The sequence below is a fragment of the Tachyglossus aculeatus genome, chromosome 17 (assembly GCF_015852505.1).
Source record: "Tachyglossus aculeatus isolate mTacAcu1 chromosome 17, mTacAcu1.pri, whole genome shotgun sequence".
NCBI classification, from domain to species: Eukaryota; Metazoa; Chordata; class Mammalia; order Monotremata; family Tachyglossidae; genus Tachyglossus; species Tachyglossus aculeatus.
This window is the reverse complement of record NC_052082.1, coordinates 9275442-9300630: the sequence shown is the minus strand read 5'-3', so window position 1 is coordinate 9300630 and position 25189 is coordinate 9275442. Positions and strand designations below refer to the sequence as shown.

The following is a 25189-nucleotide window of genomic DNA, read 5'->3' as shown; positions in this document are numbered from 1 at the left end:
TGAGTCCTGCTGTTCTCCTGGGTATGGCTTCCTGCCTTTTTTTTTAAAGGTTAATTTATTCTCCGCTGACCTAGTATTAATAGTGTTTATTAAGCAAGCAGGACATTCTTCTTTTCCATCGCCAGTTACCCATGCAGAGCTTCTGCTCGGTCTCTCAGATTGCCATTAATCCTTTGCCATAGGATTCTTCAAATCATCAACAGTGAAAGTTTTAAAGTCAGGCTGTCCCTTTGAGAAGAATTAGAGTTTAGTAATTAGTTTGTGCTGACTGGTCGGAACAGGTTGAGGACATGGATGTAGTCACCTACTCTGTTGTAGTCTAACGGCTTACTTAGAGTTCTCCGCACCCAGGAAACACATTAAATTCCCTTGTTTTTTCTTTAATTTTGGTGGGGCAGATGTTTTGTTGGGCCTCTAGTATTTAACAAATAGCCATCAGGATTCTTGTAGATTCTTTGGTGTTAAAAAAAACCTTTCACCTTTTTCCTAAGCTCCTCCTTGCATTCACTTGAAAATCCTTGTGTTCTCAGAAATAGAAATACAGTAATGCACCTTTTTCCTCCCCAGTGTGCTAGTTTTTTACTTTTCACCTGATTCTGGGGTATGCAGAATTAAGCACACCTTTTTCAGGAAGGGTAAAAATGGAGTTAGGCCCCAGGCTCCTTGACTGAGACACAAACCCTTTGCCTTTGAGGCCACATTTGTGCATATGGTGTGTTTATTTGCGTGGCAGTTGTTGAACTTCCCGACGCTTAAGCCAAATAGAGCTCGCCTTGGGCTTCGCAAGTAGCCTGCATGGGCATAGCTAATCCTTTGTTGGGAGGTTGAGCAGGTCTGTACATGGACTGAGGTTACGATTTTACTCAAACCAGCCTTCTGGAAATCTGTCTGAAAACAAGGTGACCGGGATTTTGCGAAGAAGATCGAATCCCATTCTCTGCCCGACCCTCCGAGTCTGTTTGCTGTAGGATAAAGTGAAAGCTTACTCCTTCGGTTCAAAGCCTGCATGTCTTTGGTGCTGTTAGAAAGGGAGGAGGCAGGGCTTTCTAAAATTTGGAAACTGCACCTCGAAAAATGAATCGGTACCTTTCCTGAGTAGCCAGAGGTATTAATATTGTAGAAACCCAGGTATTAGGGACTGAGGTTTTGCCAGTTTTTATGGTATTCTTAAAGTCAGTTCTGGAGTATTTTGTGAAAATTACGCTGTTCCTCTTTTTCATTCATTCATTCATTCAATCGTATTTATTGAGCGCTTCCTGTGTGCGGAGCACTGGACTAAGTGCTTGGGAAGTACAAATCGGCAACACATAGAGGCAGACGGTCCCCACCCAACAACGGGCTTGCAGTCTAGAAGGGGGAGACACACAACAAAATAAGTAGACAGGTGTCAATACTATCAGAATAAAAAGAATTATAGCTGTATACTACATTGTTATTCATTCATTCAATCGTGTTTATTGAGCGCTTACTGTGTGCAGAGCACTGGACTAAGTGCTTGGGAAGTACAAGGTGGCAACATATAGAGACGGTCCCTACCCAACAGTGGGCTCACAGAAGTGCTCTGCACATAGTAAGCGCTTAACAAATACCATTATTATTATTAATAATAATAATAATAATAATAAATACCATTATTATTATCATTATTATTAGTGAGCCTAAGGGGCCTGACCAGCTGAGGGGGCGGAAGGCCCCAAAGCCTTAGTTCCCATTTCCTGAACCTAGAAATTGCTTCAGGGATATGGTTGTGAATTGACCACTTATGCTTTGTTTTTTGGTTTTTTTTTTAAATTGGAGATTAAAATGACAGCAGTGAAAAATATTTGCAGAGTGCCCCAAGCCTATACAAATGCATGCATGCTAACTTTGAAAACATTTAAACTGCCCAAAGTTTGTACCTTCGTCTTTGACTCTAAGTGAAGTTGAAGAAATCATGACACCTGCTACTTTTACAAAACCGTGCATACTTCAGCGCAGATTTTCAGTTTTGCCAGGGAATTGTCGAGTATAACCATACGGCTTAGATGCCATTTCATTTCTAATTTGGGGGGCCAGAATTTCTAGGGTTGGTGGCCAGCTTTTGGGGTGTCCTTTTCTCTGTCATGCTGTCCTGTGCCTCCTAATTTCCCACTGTCATCTCCGTGCCATATCCAGCTCTTAGAATAGTGCTTGACACATTGTAAGCACCTAACAAATACCGGCAAATACTAGAGAAGCAGCATGACTCAGTGGAAAGTGGCTTGGGAGTCAGAGGTCATGGGTTCTAATCCCGGCTCCGCCACATTCATTCATCCATTCATTCATTCAGTCATATGTATTGAACGCTTACTGTGTGCACAGCACTGTACTAAGCACTTGGGAAGTACAAGTTGGCAACCTATGGAGACGGTCCCTACCCTACACAGTCTAGAAGGGGGAGACAGACAACAAAACAAAACATGTAGACAGGTGTCGAAGTCGTCAGAACAGACAGAATTAAAGCTATATGCACATCATTAACAAAATAAATAGAATAGTAAATATGTACAAGTAAAATAAACGAAGTAATGAATCTGTACAAATATGTGACTTTGCCTCAGGTACCTCATCTGTAAAATGGAGATTAAGACTGTGATCCCCATGTGGGACAACCTGATTACCTTGTATCCCCCCCGGCGCTTAGAACAGTCCTTGGCACATCGTAAGCACTTAACAAATGCTGTCATTATCATTATTATTATTGTTATTACTATTACTATTATTATTATTATTATCATTAGTGTTATAGGAATCTGAACAAAAACGTAATTGAATTGTGGGTATCTTATGAATCCTCAGAGCAGTGGAGTGCGGAATTATCCATCCGTTGAATCTTAGGCAACTACTACTGGTTTCTGTGCCCGGTTTGTGGGACTTTTGGGCAACAACTTATCAGTGCCTCGTTTAAACAGGGTCAGCAGGTGCATACCTCAGAATACCACACGAGACCTCTTGTAGGGCGCATTCAGTACGGGGAGAGGTTTGATCTCACTTCCCGTCTGCCAGGGGTACTCTTTATAATGCCATCTGGCTTTCCTGTTCACCAAGGAGAGTGGCCTCTTGAGAAGTAAGAATTAAATATCACCCTATCCAGGCAGCGGGAGCCATCTAGGCAGTTCCTCCTGCTGATGCCATGCCCTACTGGGCTCCTTTCTCTCGATACAGACTAAACCCCTACTCCTCCTCTCTGTAGTTCAGTGGGGGCCCGGGAGCCCTCCCTACCTGCTTACTTAAATAGTCTGTAGGTCAGGGTCGAGCTGCTCTTCTCAGAGGTGTCTCATCTAAGGCCGTCGAGTCGTCTCCGACCCATAGCAACGCTATGGACACCCCGCCTCCACCTTCAGTCTTTCTGGTAGTGGATCCATAGAGTTTTCTTGGTAAAAGGTGGTTTACCTTACTGTGCCCTACCCTGCCTTCAGGTCTCTCCCCCAATCCACTGCTACCCAGTACAGATGAGGTTGAGGGTCAGAGATTTCCTGCTTCTGGGCCCCTTTAGAGAAAACTCTGTCTCCTCTGAATTTGAGGAATCGCGTTACTGAACTTACATTTTAGATCAGTATCCATTATTTCCTCATACCCCACAGTTTTGCATAAGTTCGAACCTGGGCTCAAAGCATTACCAGACTAGTCATTTCAGAGCACAGTATAGTCAAGAGGCAAGCCCAGAATAAAAGGAGCTCCTTTTTCTCCACGGTAACTCAACGAAAAACTACCTTTTAAGCCAATAAGTACACTGAAAAGGATCCCGTCTGGAAGTACACCTAGTTGTCATCTCTCACGGGGGCTGCGTTCTTGCAGAATCCTGTGGTAAGGAAAACCTGCTCTGCAGCTCCCCGTGCCTGGCACGTCGCCCGACCATTCCTTCCAACACGGCTTCGCTCTACAGCCAGACTCATGTTGGAACAAAGTTCCACCATCATGCCCTATCTAAAACGCTCAGCCCCCCGAAGGATCACTCAGGTTTCACTGTCAGCCCGGCAGCCAACCCAAACACTTTTCAGTTTGTTTCTGTTCCCTCGAGATCTATTCACTCATTCATTGTATTTATGGAGCTCTAACTGTGCACAGAGCATGTTATTAAGCTCTTCCTCAGCGTGCCGTTCTGTCCTTCGCCACCCTCTTGCGTCTTGCTTTCCCTAATAGCTGACCGTATTCTGACTGACCATGTCAGATCACTGCCTGTTCTGTGCTTTGAGCACCGTGGGCCTTCAGAAAGTAGTGTTGCAGAAAGCAAAGTGGCCAGCCCCGCCATCTCACTATAGCCTACAGTAGAAATACTTAAGGACAGAGGAGCTCACCTCTCTTGGCACCTGTTTTCGCCTCTCCGCTGTTTTCTGGCTCGTGTGTGTGTTTTTATGTTCAGATGATCCCTCTCTGTTTTCCAACCTGTCAGAATGAATGTCTTGTGTGTTTTATGCATTGTGGGGGGAGTGAGGGTGAAAAAGTAACGCTTTCTTTTTCTATTTTTTTTTCTTCCGTTCCTCTTCCGGGGTGTGTCGTGATGCCCTCGCTGAACGAACAGGAATAGGCAAACTATCTACCGCGGATGGTAAGGCATTTGCCGACCCCGAAGTGCTCCGGAGGTTGACCTCTTCGGTGAGTTGCGCGTTGGATGAAGCTGCTGCTGCACTGACCCGTATGAGAGCTGAAAGCACGGCGAACGCGGGGCAGACGGACAAGTGAGTAGACTAACGTGGCATTTCAACAGAGTAAGAGCTCAATAAATACGACAGTGAATTCCCTATTGAGCGCTTACCAATGAGAAATGTTCTTCAAGAGCTCCGTTGGATCTTCCGAACACAAATTCGGGAACATTTCTCATTGGTCAGAAGCATCTTAACTGTTTAGAACAAAAATACCACATTGTGGGCTATAGAGGACTAGAGGTTGGAGATGTGAAATGATTTGCCTCTGAGCACCTGTTGAGAACAGAGCACTGACCTCAGCGCTCAGGAGAGTACAGCAAAACAGACCCAGCCCTGTCCGCAGGGAACTTACCCGCTAACGTGGGGAACCAACAGGTGAACATTATTTTATCTTATTTAGAGCTGCAGAAAGAGGTTGTACCTCAATTGCTGATAGAAAGAGTCTGGTACGCTCAATAGAAATGTAAGCTTTGATTGAGTGTTGAATAGACGGAAGTGCCGAGGGAAGCTGAGTTTGTGGAATCTGCTGGCGAAGGACGGATAAGCCTGAGAACCTGGTTAACGGAGTTTGATTTGATGGGCATTTTTGCTCAGTGCCACCCATGTTCTCTCTCCCTGCCACTTGCGTTCCCACTGGGGCACAGAGTGAAGGAGCGGAAGGAAGCATAGGTACCAGGGACAGTGGGAGAATCCGTGGGGCGGTGATGCATAGCCAGAGAAAGCTAAGGGGAAGGTGGGGGGTTTGAGGAGGGATGTGACGATGAGTGGCTCTGGGTTCGGGTGGAATTGAAGGATAGAGGGGAGGAGGCTTAGTACAGTGCCCTGCCCACAGTAAGCGCTCAATACGATTGAATGAATCAAAGTAGGTGAACCCAGGGGGTCAGGAATGGAAGAGTCGAGAATGAAGCTTACCCAAGGCTGGGCAGTGTTTCTAGGAGAAGGGAGTGGTCAGTGGTGGTCAAAAAGAATTAGGGCAGAGTACATTCCACCCATCATATTTGACAAGGAAGGAGTCATTGGTGACTAGGAGTGTATAACCTCTGTGGAGCAAAGGCGGCTTAAAATAGTTTATTCCATCCTGACTAAGTATTAAATGATGGCTCTGGAGTCAGGCCAATCAATCCATCAGTGGTATTTGTCGAGAACTTACTGTGTGCAGAGCACTGTTACTAAGTGCTCGGGAATACTCTTTCTTAGATCGCTCCGAAATCAGGAGAGTAGATCCGAGGAGCTCGTTCTCCAGAGAGGCTGCTAAAGTCAGCATTTCAAAGGGACTGTCAGTTCAAAGCAACTTTAAGATTGTCGTTTTTGTCTTTCATTTCCGTTTTGTTTCCTTTTCTCTGAATGCTTGAAGGCTTCAGGTAAAGCTTCCTTTAATGCCGTTACACCCGTTTTTCTGTCTCTGCTCCCTCCCTCCCCCAAACCCTGTACCTAGTGGTGGCATTTCAGTGTATATTTTGGCTAAATTTCAAACGTAATGCATGCTCGCTACCACGCTCACTGCATATTCTATCATTAGTCGTACAGGATTAGCCCGAAAGCGTCTTTTGGCCCAGTCTCCTTTCGCTTTTCCGTCGCAGCACGTAAGTACGTACCTCCTTATCTCCGCTAGCCGATCTCTAACGTCATCGCAGGGTCTCCTCCTGACAGGTCTCCGAGCAACCTGGGGGCCGTCCGTTCAGAGTGGTGGCCGGCAAAATGGGGGAAATCCCTTTTCGGTGGCGAATTCTTTGTTTTACTAAAATACCTTTGTCTTTAATAGCCGCAGTTTGGCAGAAGCATGTTCAGAAGGAGATGTGAATGCGGTGCGAAAGTTATTAATTGAAGGGCGAAGTGTGAATGAACATACAGAGGAAGGGGAAAGCCTCCTTTGTTTAGCCTGCTCGGCTGGATACTATGAACTTGCACAGGTCAGTACGGATTCTGATTTCCAAGTACCCGGCCACCCTGTCCTTGAGCTTCCGTAAAAATAAGCCTCCGGTAAATTTTCCTCTCCTAACTAGATACTTATTTTCAACAGATAAAAAGCCCAGCTCTCTTAGGTAAATTTTGCATTGCCCATGGGCATTTTTTCTATGTTTGAAACAGGCCTTCCACAAGTCAGTGAGTATCGAATGGAGGGGTCTATCTAGAATTTGGAGCACAGTGTGCCAGGTTTTCCCTTTGCCACTTTATCTCTCTATTGTCCTCTCCTTCCAAAGGTTTTGCTGGCTATGCATGCAAACGTAGAGGATAGAGGAATTAAAGGGGACATCACCCCTTTAATGGCTGCTGCTAACGGAGGACACGTCAAGATCGTGACACTGCTGCTAGCCCACGGTGCCGATGTCACCGCACAGTCTTCGACAGGTAACCCCTGTTTCTTTACGTACAGTTCGGCCCTTACACGGACTGGGAATAATTGCTTAAGAAACCTGATGTTTTAGGGGAGTTTTTCAGGTGTATTCGAAATGGAAGCTTTCGCATTCTTCTGTGAAAACTGGTGGCAAAGCTAAAGCGACATCTATTTATGTAGCAACCGTACACGTTTTGGCCGGGGGGAGCTTTAATTGTTTGGAAAATCCGAGGTGAAGTGATGGAGGAAATTATAGGTGGGGTAACGGTTTTCCAGAGCTGAATCCCTCGCATTCCCCGTTTGGGGAGGCGGGGCAGGGGCACCCTACAACTGCACCGTCGTTTTTGGGGGTTCCTCTAGACTGCCAGCTCCCGGCGGGTCCATCTCGGTTGTGTTGGACTCTCCCAAACTCTTAGTACAGTGCTCTGCACCCAGTTGACTGACTGAATCTGAGCTTGTGGGACTCTCGGCCAAGGGTCAAAGCACTATAGGGTTCTCCCAATCAATCAATCAATCGTATTTATTGAGCGCTTACTATGTGCAGAGCACTGTACTAAGCGCTTGGGAAGTACAAATTGGCAACACATAGAGACAGTCCCTACCCAACAGTGAGCTCACAGTCTAAAAGGGGGAGACAGAGAACAGAACCAAACATACCAACAAAATAAAATAAATAGGATAGAAATGTACAAGATAAATAAATAAATAAATAAATAGAGTAAAAAATATGTACAACCATATATACATATATACAGGTGCTGTGGGAAAGGGAAGGAGGTAAGATGGGGGGATGGAGAGGGGGATGAGGGAGAGAGGAGGGAAGGGGCTCAGTCTGGGAAGGCCTCCTGGAGGAGGTGAGCTCTCAGCAGGGCCTTGAAGGGAGGAAGAGAGCTAGCTTGGCGGAGGGGCAGAGGGAGGGCATTCCAGGCCCAGGGGATGACGTGGGCCGGGGGTCGATGGCGGGACAGGCGAGAACGAGGTACAGTGAGGCCAGTACAGTAATAGAGTACAGTAATAGAGGTCGGGGCCGTGACAACTGGGAGGGTGCCCATTCGCCAAATCGGGCAGAATTGAATTACGGGATATGGAGGTGGGATGGGCACAGATTGGTACTGTGGAAGGCCTGGCAAGACCCTTGCCCAGAAGAGGCACTACTTGGTTGCCCCCTTACTTTGGCCTCAGCAAGCCGTACGGTAGATCGCGATCCCAGGGTGCCAAATCGAAGATTTTTCTAGACGGGGAATGTTTTTCCAAGGTCAGCTTTGGACAGCTAAGAAATCGCTATTTACCCTAAAAAGCCTATGCGACAGGACACATAACAGTTTGACACGAATGAGAACTAACTGATCCCGGTGCTTGCACACTGGATAAGTGGCTCCAGACAAAACACTAAATATGAGCCAGAGCAGGGAAAAGCCGGCTTTCGCTCTAGTAAAACCAAACACGGCACGCTGCCTGTGCCCGTTTTTTGAAGCTTGACACATTCTTTAAAAAGTGTGAAGTTGTGCTGGAGGACAGTTTCTGACTGAAGTAGCTCCGCTTCTGGCTGACTTGTGTTCTTTAGGGGTAGTTCTCTTCATTAAAAATGTGCAATTTACCAGGAAACTTACGGATTCATCGGATCATCTCAAATTCAGAGCAGAACCACACAACCGAAAAATCAGTGGGAAACCGATTGACCAGACGAAGTCGTTGTTCCCGTCTCGCAAAAGCTAAAGCTAAATTTGTCTCCTTAGTTTTAGCCAGACTTGACTGTGTGACCTATTTCAGTGGTTTTTGAGGCTCAAGTCAGCTTTTATTGGAGCAGTTTTAACCGCCTGTATTCCCTTTCTCCTCTTTAAATCCAGGCAATACGGCACTTACATATGCCTGTGCTGGGGGCTATGTGGAAGTTGTTAAGGTGCTCTTGGAATCAGGTGCTAGTATTGAAGACCACAATGAAAATGGTCATACCCCTCTTATGGAGGCGGGAAGTGCTGGACACGTGGATGTAGCCAGAGTGTTGCTTGAAAATGGAGCTGGGATCAATACCCATTCCAATGAATTTAAGGAGAGCGCGCTCACACTGGCTTGTTACAAAGGTATGAAACCTCCCCTCCCCACCTTCGCCATGTGTAGTGTGTGTATATGTGTGTGTTTACGTGCCATTTCAGGTTTACTTGCAGAGCAGAAAGTCACAGGTGCTTTGTGAAATTGAACCCGGAGCAGTTCGACATGGTTTCCCTGTTCACATATCAACTTCTTCCTTTTCTTCCTGCCACCCACCCCCGTAATTTTATTTATTCCTTTGCTCTTCTCCCTCCCAGCCCCAAAGCACTTACGTACGTATCTGTAACTTTATTTACTTGTTTTGGCGTCCGTCTCCCTCACTCTAGATTGTGAGCTCCTTGTGGGCAGGGGACTGCCACCGTTTGTTGCATCTCACTCTCCCAAGGGCTTAGTACAGTGCTCTGCACACGGTAAGCGCTCAATAAATACGATCGAATGAAGGAATAAACTTCTTTCATCTCAAACTCTGCTAGGGAAGTTACGCCAACTCTGATATGTCACTGCACGTTCCTCAAAAGGAGATATATCGTAATGGGAAACCCCTCACCACCATTGAAATGCACTTTAACATACTTTAGGAAGTAGGTCATTTGAACAGGCTAAATATTTGTATTTTTGAGGGGGGAAATAATAATAATAATAATAATGATGGCATTTATTAAGCGCTTACTATGTGCAAAGGACTGTTCTAATAATAATAATGATGGTATTTGTTAAGCGCTTACTCTGTGCAAAGCACTGTTCTAAGCGCTGGGGGGGGGATACAGGGTGATCAGGTTGTCCCACGTGGGACTCACAATCTTAATCCCCATTTTACAGATGAGGTAACAGAGGCACAGAGAAGTTAAGTGACTCACCCAAAGTCACACAGCCAATAAGTGGCGGAGCAGGGATTAGAACCCATGACCTCTGATTCCCAAGCCCGGGCTCTTTCCACTGAGCCACGCTGATGTATCTGTTGTAGATCTGTGTTATCCTAAGTACCCAATCGAAGGGTCTGATGAAATGATGGCCAGGTCACATAGAAAAATTATTCTAAGAATGGTAAGAATCCTTAGTTAAGAAATACGATTGATTTTTTTTTTCCCTTAGGACACTTGGAAATGGTGAGATTTCTTCTGGAGGCAGGTGCAGATCAAGAGCATAAAACAGATGAAATGCACACTGCCTTAATGGAAGCTTGTATGGTAAGTGGAGCCCTCAAAACTCTCCTTCTGGGCTGTTACTTCAAAAGAATTTCACCCTATACATAATTTCTTTGCAAAGATTAGATTGGCGTTTTGGATTTTCATAAAAAGGAATACCTTGGAAAGAGCACTTTCAAACAAAACATAATCCTAAATTTGCTTGATTTCCCTCCCCTCCCCCCAGAAACTAAAATGAATTTCCCTCTATTCATACCCTTCACTAGATATCAAGTCAGCTAAATAATCAACCAACCATCCAAAGAGCAGATGATTAGGTAAAAATCCGCTTTTGCCCCTCAGAATTTTAATTGAGTTGTATCCCTAACAGGTAGGGATAACAGTGAACTGGGGGTTATCAGCTTCTCTAGCTGTTAACAGTGTATTCATAGAAAGTATCTAGAGAGTGGGTTCAGAGGAAAAATAACCAGTAACATCAACAATTTCGATCTTTGTATATTGTGAATGTGTTTCTCCTGTCTCGCTTAAAAATCAAAGGGATTCTCCTGTTTTACCAAGGAGCCATGGTTGAAAATAGAAGGCAGTGTCACACCAGTGGGATCCTGAAGGAACTCGAGGCGATCCTAGCGCTTTCCCATTTCCACTCCGTTATAGGTGGGAATCAGTCTAGGATAAATAGAGGTCTGAGGCGTTGAGAAGAGTAGAAGGGGTCAGTGGCCGGGAGCTTTGTTCCTCAGGAAGCTTAGGAGCTCTTGGCCAAAGGTTTTCCAGAAAGGATTGTGCCCGACTGGTCATTTGAGCTTCATCACCCCTCGTCAACTTCCTAGGTGTCCAGCCCCTTGGTTGAGAAGGCTTCCCTTGTCAGCCTGCTCTCTCTAGAGCTAATGAAGACGTCATTTGGTGTTTCAGATAGGTACAGTGAAACAATACGAAAATATGCATCTTTAAATTCACAATTACCGAAAAGCCTTCTCACCCTTTTTGTGTTACTTTAACCTTCTGCCACTTATAAAGGGAATAATAATTATAATCGTGACATTAGTTAAGCGATTGCTATGTGCCAGCCGCCGTACTAAGCGATGGGGTAGATACAACCTAATCAGGCTGGACACAGTCCACGTCCCACACGGGGCTCGGAGTTCTTATTCCCCGTTCTACAGAAGGGGTAACTGAGGCCCAGAGAGGTGAAGCGACTTCCCCGGGGTCACCCAGCAGACAGGTGGCGGAGCCGGGATTGAAACCCAGGTCTTCCAACTCCCAGGCCCGTGTGCTGTCATCACCATCATCAATCGTATTTATTGAGCGCTTACTATGTGCAGAGCACTGTACTAAGCGCTTGGGAAGTACAAATTGGCAACATATAGAGACAGTCCCTACCCAACAGTGGGCTCACAGTCTAAAACCACCGGGCTACACTGCTTCCCACATCCTGAAACGCATGCGGGAACGGGCTGGCCGGGTTTTTCGTTTCAGCCGGGGAAAGGCTCTCGTGTGATCCATAGGTCTTGTCCCAAACGGAGTCGTGTTTTGGCCTTGGCAGGATGGCCATGTTGAAGTGGCGAGGCTCCTTCTGGACAGCGGGGCCCAAGTGAACATGCCCGCTGACTCGTTCGAATCGCCGTTGACCCTGGCAGCGTGCGGAGGACACGTAGAGCTAGCGGCGCTGTTAATTGAGCGTGGCGCCAACCTGGAGGAGGTCAACGACGAAGGTTATACACCACTCATGGAAGCGGCCAGAGAAGGGCATGAAGAAATGGTAGCATTACTGCTTGGACAAGGTGACGGTCTCGATTGCATCTTCCTTTCCAGTCCGTAAGCGCCTCACGGGCAAAATAGAGAGCTGAGTCGGCGGGGATCAATCAATCAATCAATCGTATTTATTGAGCGCTTACTGTGTGCAAAGCACTGTACCAAGCGCTTGGGAAGTACAAGTTGGCAACAAATAGAGACAGTCCCTACCCAACAGTGGGCTCGCAGTCTAAAAGGGGAAGAGTAGAAGGGGTCAGTAGCCGGGATCTTCCTTCTTCAGGGAGTTTAGGTGAAGCTGGCCAAAGAAGTTCCGGAAAGGATCGAGCCTTATGGCCGCTAACACCATCGATCTGATCGGATTCTTTCTTAAGTTACCCAGGCGCCTACTCAGGCACCGCACGTATAGTCAGCACTCAGATTCAGTTGTTCATTCAATCGTATTTATTGAGCACTTACTGTGTGCAGAGCACTGTACTAAGCACTTGGGAAGTCCAGGTTGGCAACATCTAGAGACGGTCCCTACCCAGCAGCGGGCTCACAGTCTAGAAGGGGGAGACAGACGACAAAACAAAACATATTAACAAAATAAAATAAATAGAATAAATATGTACAAATAAAATAGAGTAATAAATCCATACAAAAATATATACAGGTGCTGTGGGGAGGGGAAGGAAGTAAGGTGGGGGGGTGGGAAGGGGGAAGAGGGAGAGAGGAAGGAGAGGCTTAGTCTGGGAAGGCCTCCTGGAGGAGGTGAGCTCTCAGTAGGGCTTTGAAGGGAAGGGAAGTCAAATACTGTTGACACGGGAACCGGTCCAATACCTTGAAAGGTCTTAAAAGTGTGTGAATTTTCAACCGGCCAAACTTTGGGTAGCTTTCGTTTGTGAGGTCATAATCCATTAAATTATATTCGTTAGGACTCTCAAAAGCAATTGAAGGGCTTTTTCATTTTTGATCGATGGGACTGTTGCGAGAGGTTTTTTTGGGGGTTGGAGTCTAGATTTGGGAGCCTCTTGTGGAACAGGGATTGTGTCCAAACTGATTGTTGTATCTATCCCAGCGCTTAGAAGAGTGCTTGGCACATAAAAAGCACTAACAGTTACTACCATTAGACCTTGTAGGAGATATATGGAATGTTAAACTGTCTTTCTCGCAGAATGCCACACAAGGGATTATAATATCCTCAGTCGTAGTGGAATCCAAAGTGTGATTCTGAATCACTGTATAGGAGATGGGTGGCGACTCTAGAAGGAAAGGGTTTGGTTCTTCATTTTGTGCCGACCTCTACAAAGAGTGACCCAAATTGGCTTGGCGTAGGAGGAAATGTTCTACAGTTCCGCAGCACGTTTGGAGGATTCCGAGTGACCGCAACCGTCTGAATCCTCTGGTTCTTGTGCTCGGGGTATGACTTAAGAACCCGCAATTTGGAAGGTTCCAGTTGAAAATATTCATTGGAATGAAGTCATCCCCAAGGGTGATGGACTATATGCACGGATGCAAGATGTACTCAGTGGTATTTATTCAGTGCTTACTGTGCACTTAATAGTGCAGAGTGCTCTACTCAGCCCTTGGGTGTGTACACTCTAACGGGGTTGGTAAAACTATTGGGTAGACACCTTCCCTGTCCACAAGGAGCTTACAGTCTAGAAGCTTTGTGGGGGGAAAAGTTTTCAATAATAGTTTATGGCAAGGGACTGGATCTCAGTATATACTTTGAACATACCTTGCCATCAAGATTGCTACTTGAAGACAGATAATTAATCTACAAGAACCTTTGTCCTGCGGATTTTCCGTCACTACCATCCTTCCTGCCTCACAAGCCCATTACCTTGGGATAATCCTCCGACCACCTCTTCTCACTCAACTCACATCTCACACTACATCCTGTCAGTTCAGTGTGTACAACGTGGCTAAAATCTGCCCTTTCCTCCCCGTCCAAACTGCTACCAGGCACTTATCCCATCCCACCTTGACTGCATCAGCCTCCTTACTATCCTCCCTGTCTCCCGTTTCACCACTCCAGTCCATACTCGACTCTGCCGCCTGGATCATTTTCTGACAGAACGGTTCAGTCCGTGTCACTTCACTCCTCTAATGCCACCCTACTCACTGTACCTCACTTTTGTCAATCTGACCGCCAGCCTCTCGTCCACATCCTGCCTCTTGCCTGGAATTCATTCATTCATTCATTCATTCATTCATTCAACCATATTTATTGAGTGCTTACTATGTGCAGAGCACTGGACTAAGCGCTTGGGAAGTACAAATCGGCACCACATAGAGACGGTCCCTACCCAACAGCGGGCTCACAGCCTGGAAGGGGAATGCTTTCCCTCTTCATATCCGACCATCAGTTTTACTCTCCCCACCTTCAAAATCTTATCGAAGGCACATCTCCTCCAAGAGGGCTTCCTTGACTAAGCCCTTATTTCCTCTTTTCTCACTCCTGTTGCATTCACTTTTCACTTGGATTTGCCCCCTTTATTCACCCCTCCCTCACCCCCACAGCACTCAAGTAGAGATCCATAATTTATTAATTTGTCTCCACTTCTATACCGTAAATGCATGTGCAGGGAACAAGTCTACCACTTCTGTTAGATTGTATATTGTCCCAAGCGCTTAGTACAGTGCTCTACACACAAGTGCTCAGTAAAGATGATTAATTGTTCCGTTTTGATATTCATTTTTGAGGGGTTTTATGGTACTTAAGCAAATACTCTGTGCCGAGCACTGTTCTAAGTGCTGAGCTAACTACAAATTTATCAAATTAATCACAGTCCCTGGCCCACATGGGCCTCACAGAGTCAGCAGAAATATGGGGATGTGGGTTTAGGGCTCCAAATGTACCAATTATCTACCTAGCAATATTGAGCAGTGATTTAAAGTTAAGAATTCGGAGAAATTGTAGAATTGCTATCATTACTTCCCACTTTAGAATAAGTAGGTGCATTTTCAATAATCTGGATACTGTGTGTCTGTTAAAGGAGCAAATATCAACGCGCAGACAGAAGAAACCCAAGAAACGGCTTTGACTCTAGCATGCTGTGGAGGTTTCCTGGAAGTGGCGGACTTTCTGATCAAGGCAGGAGCTGATATAGAATTAGGCTGTTCGACTCCTTTAATGGAAGCTGCTCAAGAGGGTCATTTGGAGTTAGTTAAATATTTACTAGCTGCAGGTAAGTGGTCATTTTGCGTGGTGTCCATTTTGATTTTCCTGTTAAATGTCCTTTAGAAAGCAGTCGTAACAGCTTGTTTATAATTAAATCTTGTTGAGCACTCTGAAATTGTCACCCAGACTGTATTCTCACTACGATTTGCTGTTTTCATCCTGTGTGATCTTAATAGTAGGTACCATTAGTGGTGTTTTTAAACAGTTTTCTTCTTCGCCTCCAGAGAGAGGCTACTACAAATGGCCAGTCATTTTTGAAATGAGGGTGATGTCCTGAGTCAGTGATGCCCTCAGGGGTGTCACCGCACTTTCGAGTGCAGTCGCTGTTCGATGAAACTTACCCGTTGTTCATTGCTACTCCTTGCAGGAGCTAATGTGCACGCAACAACAGCGACAGGGGATACCGCTCTAACATACGCCTGTGAAAATGGACACACTGATGTAGCAGATGTCTTACTTCAGGCAGGAGCAGATCTGGTAAGATTTGGGACCCTTCTTCAGTCCCACTTGGAAAGAAAACGAAAAGCAAAGACCGAACGAAATTCCGTCTTGCTAATGGTCCAAGCTTTCTTATGTCCTCGGCCAACAATCAATCAATCAATCAATCGTACTTATTGAGCGCTTACTGTGTGCAAAGCACTGTACTAAGCGCTTGGGAAGTCCAAGTTGGCAACATATAGAGACAGTCCCTACCCAACAGTGGGCTCACAGTCTAAAAGGGGGAGACAGAGAACAAAACCAAACATACTAAGAAAATAAAATAAATAGAATAGATATGAACAAGTAAAATAAATCAATCAATAAATAGAGTAATAAATATGTACAAACATATATACATATACGTTGACCTTCCTGGTAGGAAGGTAAACTCCTCACCATTGGCTTTAAAGTACTCAGTCACCTTGCCCCCTCCTACCTCACTCGCTACTCTCCTAGTCATTCAGTCGTATTTATTGAGCGCTTACTTTGTGCAGAGCACTACACCCAGCCTGCACATACATGTGCATTGGGAAGGTTGCTAATAGAAAGGGCTGGGTCAAACAAAAAGGACACTGAAGTGATGAGAAAGTCTCCTTTCTGTAAGACCTAGCAGAGTAGCATAAGTTATTTGGTGGCAGATAGGATCAGTCTAGATGATATTCTGGTCTTGTCGGTAATCCAAATCATCATCATCATCAATCGTATTTATTGAGCGCTTACTATGTGCAGAGCACTGTACTAAGCGCTTGGGAAGTCCAAGTTGGCAACATATAGAGACAGTCCCTACCCAACAGTGGGCTCACAGTCTAAAAGGGGGAGACAGAGAACAAAACCAAACATACTAAGAAAATAAAATAAATAGAATAGATATGAACAAGTAAAATAAATAAATAAATAGAGTCATAAATATGTACAAACATATATACATATACGTTGACCTTCCTGGTAGGAAGGTAAACTCCTCACCATTGGCTTTAAAGCACTCAGTCACCTTGCCCCCTCCTACCTCACCTCGCTACTCTCCTATTCATTCAGTCGTATTTATTGAGCGCTTACTTTGTGCAGAGCACTACACCCAGCCTGCACACACATGTGCATTGGGAAGGTTGCTGATAGAAAGGGCTGGGTCAAACAAAAAGGACACTGAAGTGATGATAAAGTCTCCTTTCTCTAAGACCTAGCAGAGTAGCATAAGTTATTTGGTGGAAAATAGGATCAGTCTAGATGATATTCTGGTCTTGTCGGTAATCCAAATGAGTTCAGTGTCGTGTTAATAATAATAATAATGGCATTTGTTAAGTGCTTACTATGTGCAAAGCACTGTTCTAAACACTGTGGGGGGATACAGGGTGATCAGGTTGCCCCACAGGGGGCTCACAGTCTTCATCCCCATTTTACAGATGAGGTAACTGAGGCCCAGAGAAGTGAAGTCCCTTGCCCAAGGTCACACAGGTGACAATTGGCAGAGCTGGGATTCGAACCCACGACCTCTGACTCCAAAGTGTTCTGCAGGCATAGCTTATGGATGGGTCGAGAAGTGAAAGATGGGCCCGTAGATTGGTCTGATTTAAGGATGGGTCTTCCCGGAGGCAGATAGCGACCATGGGATGCTGGGGCAGGTGGAAAGGGGCCATTCAACGCGTTCCATTTCTGCCTTGGAAATTGGTGCAAAGTAGATTCTTGGCTACATCACATGAGTCATTTTCAGTTTTTCTGCTTCGAGGCTATAAGTCAAGGTGCTGATTTTTCAGCCTAAAAAAAACTGCGTGGTCTTAGTCCTGTTAGTGCTGAAATTCCGTCACCCGTACGAATTCTTCTTTCCGAGTGCAATCTGTCAGAAACTTCCCGTTAATCAGAGTGATCCCAAGCCTAGTATTGCCTTCCTGAGTGAGGGTCACGTCCCACCCACGTAGTTGGCTGATTCTGTTGTCTTTTGGGGGTTTTTTTTGGTATGGTGGTATTTAAGAGGTTACTATGTGCCGGGCATTGTAGTAAGCGCTGGGATAGATACAAGCTAAGCAGGATGGACACAGTCCCTGTCACACATGGGGCTCACAGGAGCAGTTTGGCTTAGTGGAAAGAGCCCGGGCTTGGGAGCCGGAGGTCGTGGGTTCTAATCCCGGCTCTGCCACCCATCAACTGTGTGACTTTGGGCAACTTCCCTGTGCCTTTTACCTCATCTGTAAAATGGGGATGAAGACTGTGAGCCCCATGTGGGACAACCTGATGACCTTCTATCTACTCCAGCGCTTGTATTCATTTATTTATTTATTTATTTTACTTGTACATATCTATTCTATTTATTTTATTTTGTTTTATTTTGTTAGTATGTTTGGTGTTGTTGTCTGTCTCCCCCTTTTAGACTGTGAGCCCACTGTTGGGTAGGGACTGTCTCTATATGTTGCCGACTTGTACTTCCCAAGCGCTTAGTACAGTGCTCTGCACACAGTAAGCGCTCAATAAATACGATTGATTGATTGATTGTAACAGTGCTTGGCACATAGTAAGCGCCTAACAAATACCATCATTCTTATTATTATCATTGTTAACCCCCATTTCACTGGTGAGGGATCTGAGCAGACTAGTGGTAGAGCCGGGATTAGAACCCAGGTCCTTCTGACTCCCGGGCCTGTGCTTTATCCACTAGGCCTCGCTGCTTCTCCTTCTATTGGTTACCGTTGAATTAAGCTCCAGAGAAAGGAGATCAGTCAATCAGTGGTAGTTTTTCAGCTCTTACCGTGTGCCAAGCACTGCACTAAGCGCTTGGGAGAGTACAGTGCAACAGAGTTGATAGACACCTTCCCTGTCCACAACAAGTATACGGTCTAAAGATGAGTTTACCACATTTAGAATGGGGACTCAGGGCAGCCCCCCTCTTCAAAAATAGCAGAGGCAGACCCTTTGGGACACCAGCTTGAGAATCGCTGATTTTACTCGGCCAAATCTTCCTTTTCCCTCTTCTTGTATACTGTTTGTGGTCAGTGCAAGAATATAGTTTTCTTAGCCCCACAGCAGCTAATCTTCAGTAGCCGTAAAGTTGAGTCACGGTGATTTAGACTATGTCCACCCAGTTTGGTGGTGACAGTGAACCAAGGGAATAAAACAGTCGTAAAGTGTCACAAATTCTAAATAATATTTGTGTGGCTTTTTTTTTTTTTTCAAAACAGGAGCATGAATCTGAAGGTGGAAGGACTCCCTTAATGAAAGCTGCAAGAGCAGGTCACGTTTGTACTGTTCAGTTCTTGATTAGCAAAGGTGAGCCTGAAGGAAAGTAGCCCTTTTTATTTGCGATTTCAACCGTTGGAAAAAAAAAAAACGAGATTCGGTTCGTAAAGAAAACAGCATGTGGTGGCTCTTCAAACGGCACCACAGGCGAGATGTCCAAAATGTAGCCGACATTTAATGTGTAACTATTTAACTTGGCGAAGAGAGATTAGTGATTTATAACTCTTTAAACGAAAGCCAGTCTGTGGCCGCTTCCTCTTGTTTTTGTGGCATTCGTAATCCTGAAAATGAGTGCTTTGATGCATTTATGAATGTTGGGCCCGACTCACTATGGTAGGCATTTCACTTACACAGTCAGCCCGTGCTCCATCTGGCTTTCTGCTTCTCGGGTTTAGCGTATCGGCCACCCGCGCGATGGTCCGTAGAACCATTTCCTGCGGTGCCCCCCACGTCGATGATTTCAGAGCTGCTGCATCGATGACGTTAGGTCCTTGGCTTTGGGGGCTCTCCCTTCCACTAGCCCCGGCGGGATCTCGGAGCTCTCCTCTGGACTCTGCGGAAAGTGGCAGTGGCAGGGAGGGAAGCTCTGGTCCGGAACTGTGGAAGGCTGAAAAAAGAGTTGAATGTGCTTGCTTTTGCGCTGCAGAATCAGGCCTGCAGATGCCAAACCCCAGGGTCTCTAGTCCCTTAGAAACGTGTAGTACAGGATCGTTTTAAGCAACGTCCGCTGCCTTCATATCACTTGCAGCTCTGGCCTCCGGAACAGAAAGGTGTGTTTTCGTGAGGGATGAAACCCTCTCGGCCTCATTTCAGTCGAACGAAGTTACGAAAGGTGCCTTTTCGTGAGGGATGAAACCCTCTCGGCCTCATTTCAGTCGAACGAAGTTACGAAAGGTGTGTTTTCGTGAGGGATGAAACCCTCTCGGCCTCGTTTCAGTCGAACGAAGTTCATTCTGTAGGTGGTCGTTACCTGATGACCCGGTTAATGGTTGCCGACACGAATTCAGTTCATCACACCCTGTTCCTTCTGCTGTGGAATTCCATTCTAGGTCGGGTTTTAAAGGAGCATTTGCTCTATTGAGAAGCCCTAGGATCACAGAGGCAGTGTCCGTAAAATGTAAACATCACCACCCGGAGCAAGCAATTTGAATCCCCCCCGTTTTTAACCAACAGACATAATTACGCCACTTGCGTTAGGATTTCTCCTCCTGATCACGGTGGGCGGGAGGAAGGCTTGAACCCTGCACCTTACCGAGCGCCGTGCCCGTTGAAGGGAAGCGGGTCGAAAAATCCGTTTTCGGGGAGCGGAACGTTTTCCCGACTCCGGAAGGTGTGAAATCCCCGGTTGGTAATTGGATCCTTTTAACTTTGTTCTGTCCCCAAGGAGCCAATGTGAACAGGACCACGGCCAACAACGATCACACAGTATTGTCACTGGCCTGTGCCGGGGGACACCTGGCAGTGGTAGAATTGCTGCTGGCTCACGGAGCGGACCCGACGCACAGACTCAAAGTATGTAATCAATTTCTGGGGCCCCCGCCGTCAGCAACAGACCATATGTCTTCATCATTCTGCCCCTTGATACGCTTGCACTAGATATAATTCCTCTCCTTCTAACGCAGAACTACCTCTGCGCTAGCAAGAAACAAAATAGAACCAGCGCACCCTTAGGATAGAGAAATAAAAACCTAATACCGACGCATGGAGAAGATCCAACACACTTACTAAAAAGGACGTAGTCAATTTCTGGGGCACACGCCATCAGGCAACAAACCATAAAGCGTCTTCGGCGTCCTGCTCCTCGATATGCTTTTATGAGATTCAGTTCCTCTACTACTTTTGCAGAACTACCTCTTGACTAGCACGAAAGAAAATAATCAGAATCAGTGTGTTTTAGAATAGAAAACTCAGTCTCTGATAGTGAAATGGTCTCCAAGAAATTGAGTGGAAAAACTTAGTGGTATTGACTTCAGTCCGTATATTGGGTGAGTGTAGCTTTCGAATAGTTGGAATTATGAATTGCAGCATCGCCATGTAAATGAAATCTGACTCTTCAGCATTTCAAAGCGGTTCATTAAAAGTGACCACTAGAGTAAGGCAGCTTTATAATTAGAAGTCAGGGGATTCTGTAAAAGGAGTGAGCGATTCATTTCTCGGGAATTTCATAAATTCCTATCTTGTGGAAATCTGGGTGCAGTTGGCATCCTCTCGGCAGAGAAGCGTTATCACGGGCTTCCCTTTAAGACCCATGCCTCCCTACGGACACTCCGGATGTGTTTTATGGTGAGTGTGCAAGAAAGATAAGTTTATAAAATCGATGCTCTTCCCCCCTCCCCGCTTTCCTCTCTTCCCCTTAGGATGGTTCGACAATGTTGATAGAAGCGGCCAAAGGAGGTCACACAAGTGTGGTTTGCTATCTCTTGGACTACCCCAATAATCTGCTCTCTGCTCCTCCACCTGATGTCACCCAGTTGACCCCGCCGTCCCACGATTTAAATAGGGTAAGATTCAGAGCTTGATGCCGTGTCGTATTCGACCTTCCTTTGGTCGTCGTCGAGTTTGTCTTTCGTACTATTTAAGACCATGCAGGTGCTCTCTGCAGATTAGTCTTTAGTCTAATTTGCAGAAAGCTGTTGCTTGGAAATAAAAGAGCGGGGGTACTTCCCATATAAATTGCTTCTATGTTTTCCTGCGCATTTCAGTGCCAGAATAATTACTCGACTGCAGCTTCTAATGAATTTAAAACACTGAAAGAAGCTGTGGTGGAGGAGGGGGGCGGCATTTGGAATTGAATCATCTTTTAAGTTAGTGCCTCGATTGTAACATCGTTACAAAGCAGCCGTTCCATCACAATATCTGCAAACACCTTCGATTACTCTAATTTTTCTTTGACTGTCACTTCCCAGCACCAAGTCAGTGATCCTTCTTCGTCATGATAATAACAAATAATTGTGGTATTTAAGCACTTACCGTTTGCCAGGCACTATACTATGCACTGGGATGGATGCAGGCAAACTGGGTTGGACACAGTCCTTGGCCCACGTGGGGCTCACAGTCTCCCCATTTTAGAGATGTGATAACTGAGGCCCAGAGAAGGGAAGGGACTTGCTCAGGGTCACAGAGCAGATAGTTGGCAGACCTGGAATCAGAAGCCGGGTCCCTCTGAATCCTGGGCTCAGGCAACACTGCTTTTCAGTCATCAAACAGTGATAATGCATCATCAAACAACGCACTTGAATCTGTGACCTTTGAATGGTCGATATTCGCCCCATCCACAATCCTAACATACATAAATCGTATATTATAAATCTACCTCAATAGCTGTCTCCCCTTCTTGACTGTATGCTCATTGTGGGCAGGGAATGTGTCTGCCAACTCGCTTAAATTGAATTTTCCAAAATGCTCAGTACAGTGCTCTGCACATAGGAAGAGCTTAATAAATATCATTGACTGATTGGTTGATTGATTGGTTAATCACTTGGTATCTGTTGTTTTAGGCTCCTCGCGTGCCAGTGCAGGCGCTGCCCATGGTCGTCCCACCTCAGGAGCCTGACAAACCCCCAGCTAATGTTGCCACAACCCTTCCCATCAGAAATAAAGGTCAGTGTTACTTCTGCATGTAAAATGCTTCAAGTTAGAAACCAGAGGGCAAGTTTTTCCATGCCTCAGGTGGCCAAACAATTTCCATTTTACTGGCCTTACCCCCCGACCCCCACCCCCACCCCCCAGATTGGAGCTACCATGAGAAGTCTGCCAATGGGGCAGGCGGAGGGAGTGGGAGGAATAACCATCCCATCTACCGGGTGCTAGAATTGAAATACGGTGATTCGCTGCTTCGTTTTTGTAAGTGTTCAAATAGCTCAACTCGGTTATATGCAGGGTCCCGATTTTCTAATTTCAGTTTCTCTAGGTTTGCGTTCAGGTTGACCACTTTATGAGAGAACCTAAGAAATGAGATCACAGAGTGTGGGGCAAGTTCAGAACTTGTTGCAGATTTTATATTGTGCTTGTGTTCCTAGAAGATCTTAAAACTATTTGAGCTACATTTTTTTTTTTCTTATGAGTAGGGGGTTACCTGAATTTTCTGCTTTCGGTCCGTCGGTTGACGTGTGTGTGTTTTTGACTGCATGTTTCTTAAATGTCCTGGGGCACTGAAACTACCATTCTGGTAGTGATTTTTGTATTTTTAACATGGGGGTGTTCACCTCCTCCTCCCTCCTTTCTCTCTGTCTTTCTCTCCTCCCCCAAAGCCCCCCAATCTGCTGCCTTTGAGAACCTGACTGTCTCTGCCATTTTGGCCCTCAATTTGTACCAGATCATTCATTGTCTTGGCAATCAAAAGATAAAGTGGATAACCCTAGCCCACCGTCCTTTCTTTGCTGGGACATTGACCGATCCCATTTTATTGGTCCGGTAGTTGGGCTTGAGAACAAGTGGGAATTTCTGTTCTCCACAGACAGTTTGATTTTTGACTACTTGAGCTATCAGGACTGAATTTGACCTGTCAGGAGCCTTGACTCCCAGATGTGAAACTGATAAATTTTCGCCACTCTTAAAGGGGTCTCTATCAGTGCATGATTTTCTTGAAAATGGCCCCACACTAACAGTTTCCCCTCTTCTGGTGGGAATTCGAGTCCTCGATGACCTGATTGCCATTTTTACCATCTTGGATTTAAGGATGGTGGGCTCTCTCTCCGCTCCTTTTATGATGTCTGACGGTACCGCTTAGATGCCAGAACTCAGAGCCACCCATTAGTCTCGTCACCTGCTCACTGGAAATCCTGGAAGCCGATGTGCAGAAAATGCTGTGTGTCGTATTCCGGGCCCTCTCGTCCCCCACCCCACCTCCCCGCCCTTTAATCTCTTCGCTCGCGTTTGTGGTCAGATGGAACGTGTGATTTAGCTTTTAGCAATCCGCCTGTTGGTTCCCACCTTTTCCGATGGGGTACCCCCGGGGCGTAACTGGGTGCAGACCTTCCCGGCAGCGAGGCGGTGATGAGGATGCCATTCGTGTGCCCTTCTGAGGGGGTTTCTTTTTCACGCAGCTACTTCTAAGCAAAAATCCAGCAGCCATTTGCCAGCAAACAGCCAGGAGGCACAGGGTTACATCACCAATCAGTCTCCGGAGAGCATTGTAGAAGAGGCCCAGGGCAAGTTAACGGAGCTGGAGCAGAGGATCAAAGAAGCCATAGAAAAGAACGCCCAGCTGCAGTCCTTGGAACTGGCCCACGCCGACCAGCTCACCAAGGAGAAGATCGAGGAGCTGAACAAAACGCGAGAGGAGCAGATTCAGAAGAAGCAAAAGATCCTGGAGGAGCTGCAGAAAGTGGAGCGGGAGCTGCAGCTGAAAACCCAGCAGCAGCTGAAAAAGCAGTACCTGGAGGTCAAAGCCCAACGAATCCAGCTGCAGCAGCAGCAGTCCTGTCAACACCTGGGGCTGCTGACCCCGGTTGGGTTTGGCGAACCGCTTGCCGAGGGAGATTGTGCCCGGCCGCAGCAGGCGGAGCCCATCTTGCTCAAAGACGAACCCCAGCAGACTGCTGCTCAGATGGGCTTCGCGCCCATCCAGCCGATGGCCGTGCCCCAAGCGTTGCCCTTGGCGGCCGGTTCCTTGCCTCCGGGGTCCATCGCCAACCTAACCGAACTGCAGGGAGTCATAGTCGGACAGCCCGTGCTGGGCCAAGCGCAGTTGGCAGGGCTGGGGCCAGGAATTCTGACAGAAACCCAGCAGGGGCTAATGGTAGCCAGCCCGGCTCAGACCCTCAATGACACGCTGGATGACATCATGGCAGGTGGGTCCATATTGTTACGGGCAGGTGTAAAAGCGTGATAGGCCCCAGTCCAGTGGGAGGGTCTCCGGGCCTCCCCCCTCCCTAGTTGTCACACCCGAAGGCTAGCGCCGGTCGCATTTCTGGCCATCCGAGAGAGCCTAGCCGGCTGGGTGAAATAGCACGTCTTCGGCTTGTTTGCGGGTTTGAAGTTCCAGTCAGGGTTTTCACACCAGAAAATTGAAACCGTTCACATCGGAAACTCCGAGCGTGGTCCCGGGGGGACCGAGAGAGCACTGGAAGCAGATTTTTCAAATCGTCAAGGGCGCGTTGTCTGTGAATGGGGGTGTCTCGGTTCGGAAGAGCCATCTTCAAACCCGGTTTAAAAACTCTTGTAACACCTTGCGGCTTCCCAAAACGCCAACGGTCTTTGCGTTAGGACCATCAGAAGGCACCCTTGGGATTTTAAAGAGGTGCCTTAAATTTCAGACCCGAAAGCCAAGCTCTTGATGCATTTTTAACGGAAGTTTTGTTTCCAGTATTTTCCTCACATTCCTCTCCTAAACGTAAAATTGTGACACATTATTCAAGTTCACGGCCAGGTGTCA

General features: G+C 46.4%; 1 protein-coding gene across 1 annotated transcript in view; it reads left to right on the top strand.

The window, feature by feature from the left end:
* ANKRD17 (ankyrin repeat domain 17) overlaps window positions 1–25189 on the top strand; it is a 119591-nt gene that overhangs the window by 35584 nt on the left and 58818 nt on the right. The window contains 13 exon segments of the mRNA XM_038759530.1: window positions 4541–4697; window positions 6427–6574; window positions 6866–7013; window positions 8847–9080; window positions 10141–10235; window positions 11734–11971; window positions 14924–15115; window positions 15476–15585; window positions 18756–18843; window positions 20198–20325; window positions 21171–21314; window positions 22311–22413; window positions 23859–24605. Of these exon segments, the coding sequence (XP_038615458.1) occupies window positions 4541–4697; window positions 6427–6574; window positions 6866–7013; window positions 8847–9080; window positions 10141–10235; window positions 11734–11971; window positions 14924–15115; window positions 15476–15585; window positions 18756–18843; window positions 20198–20325; window positions 21171–21314; window positions 22311–22413; window positions 23859–24605 (2532 nt within the window).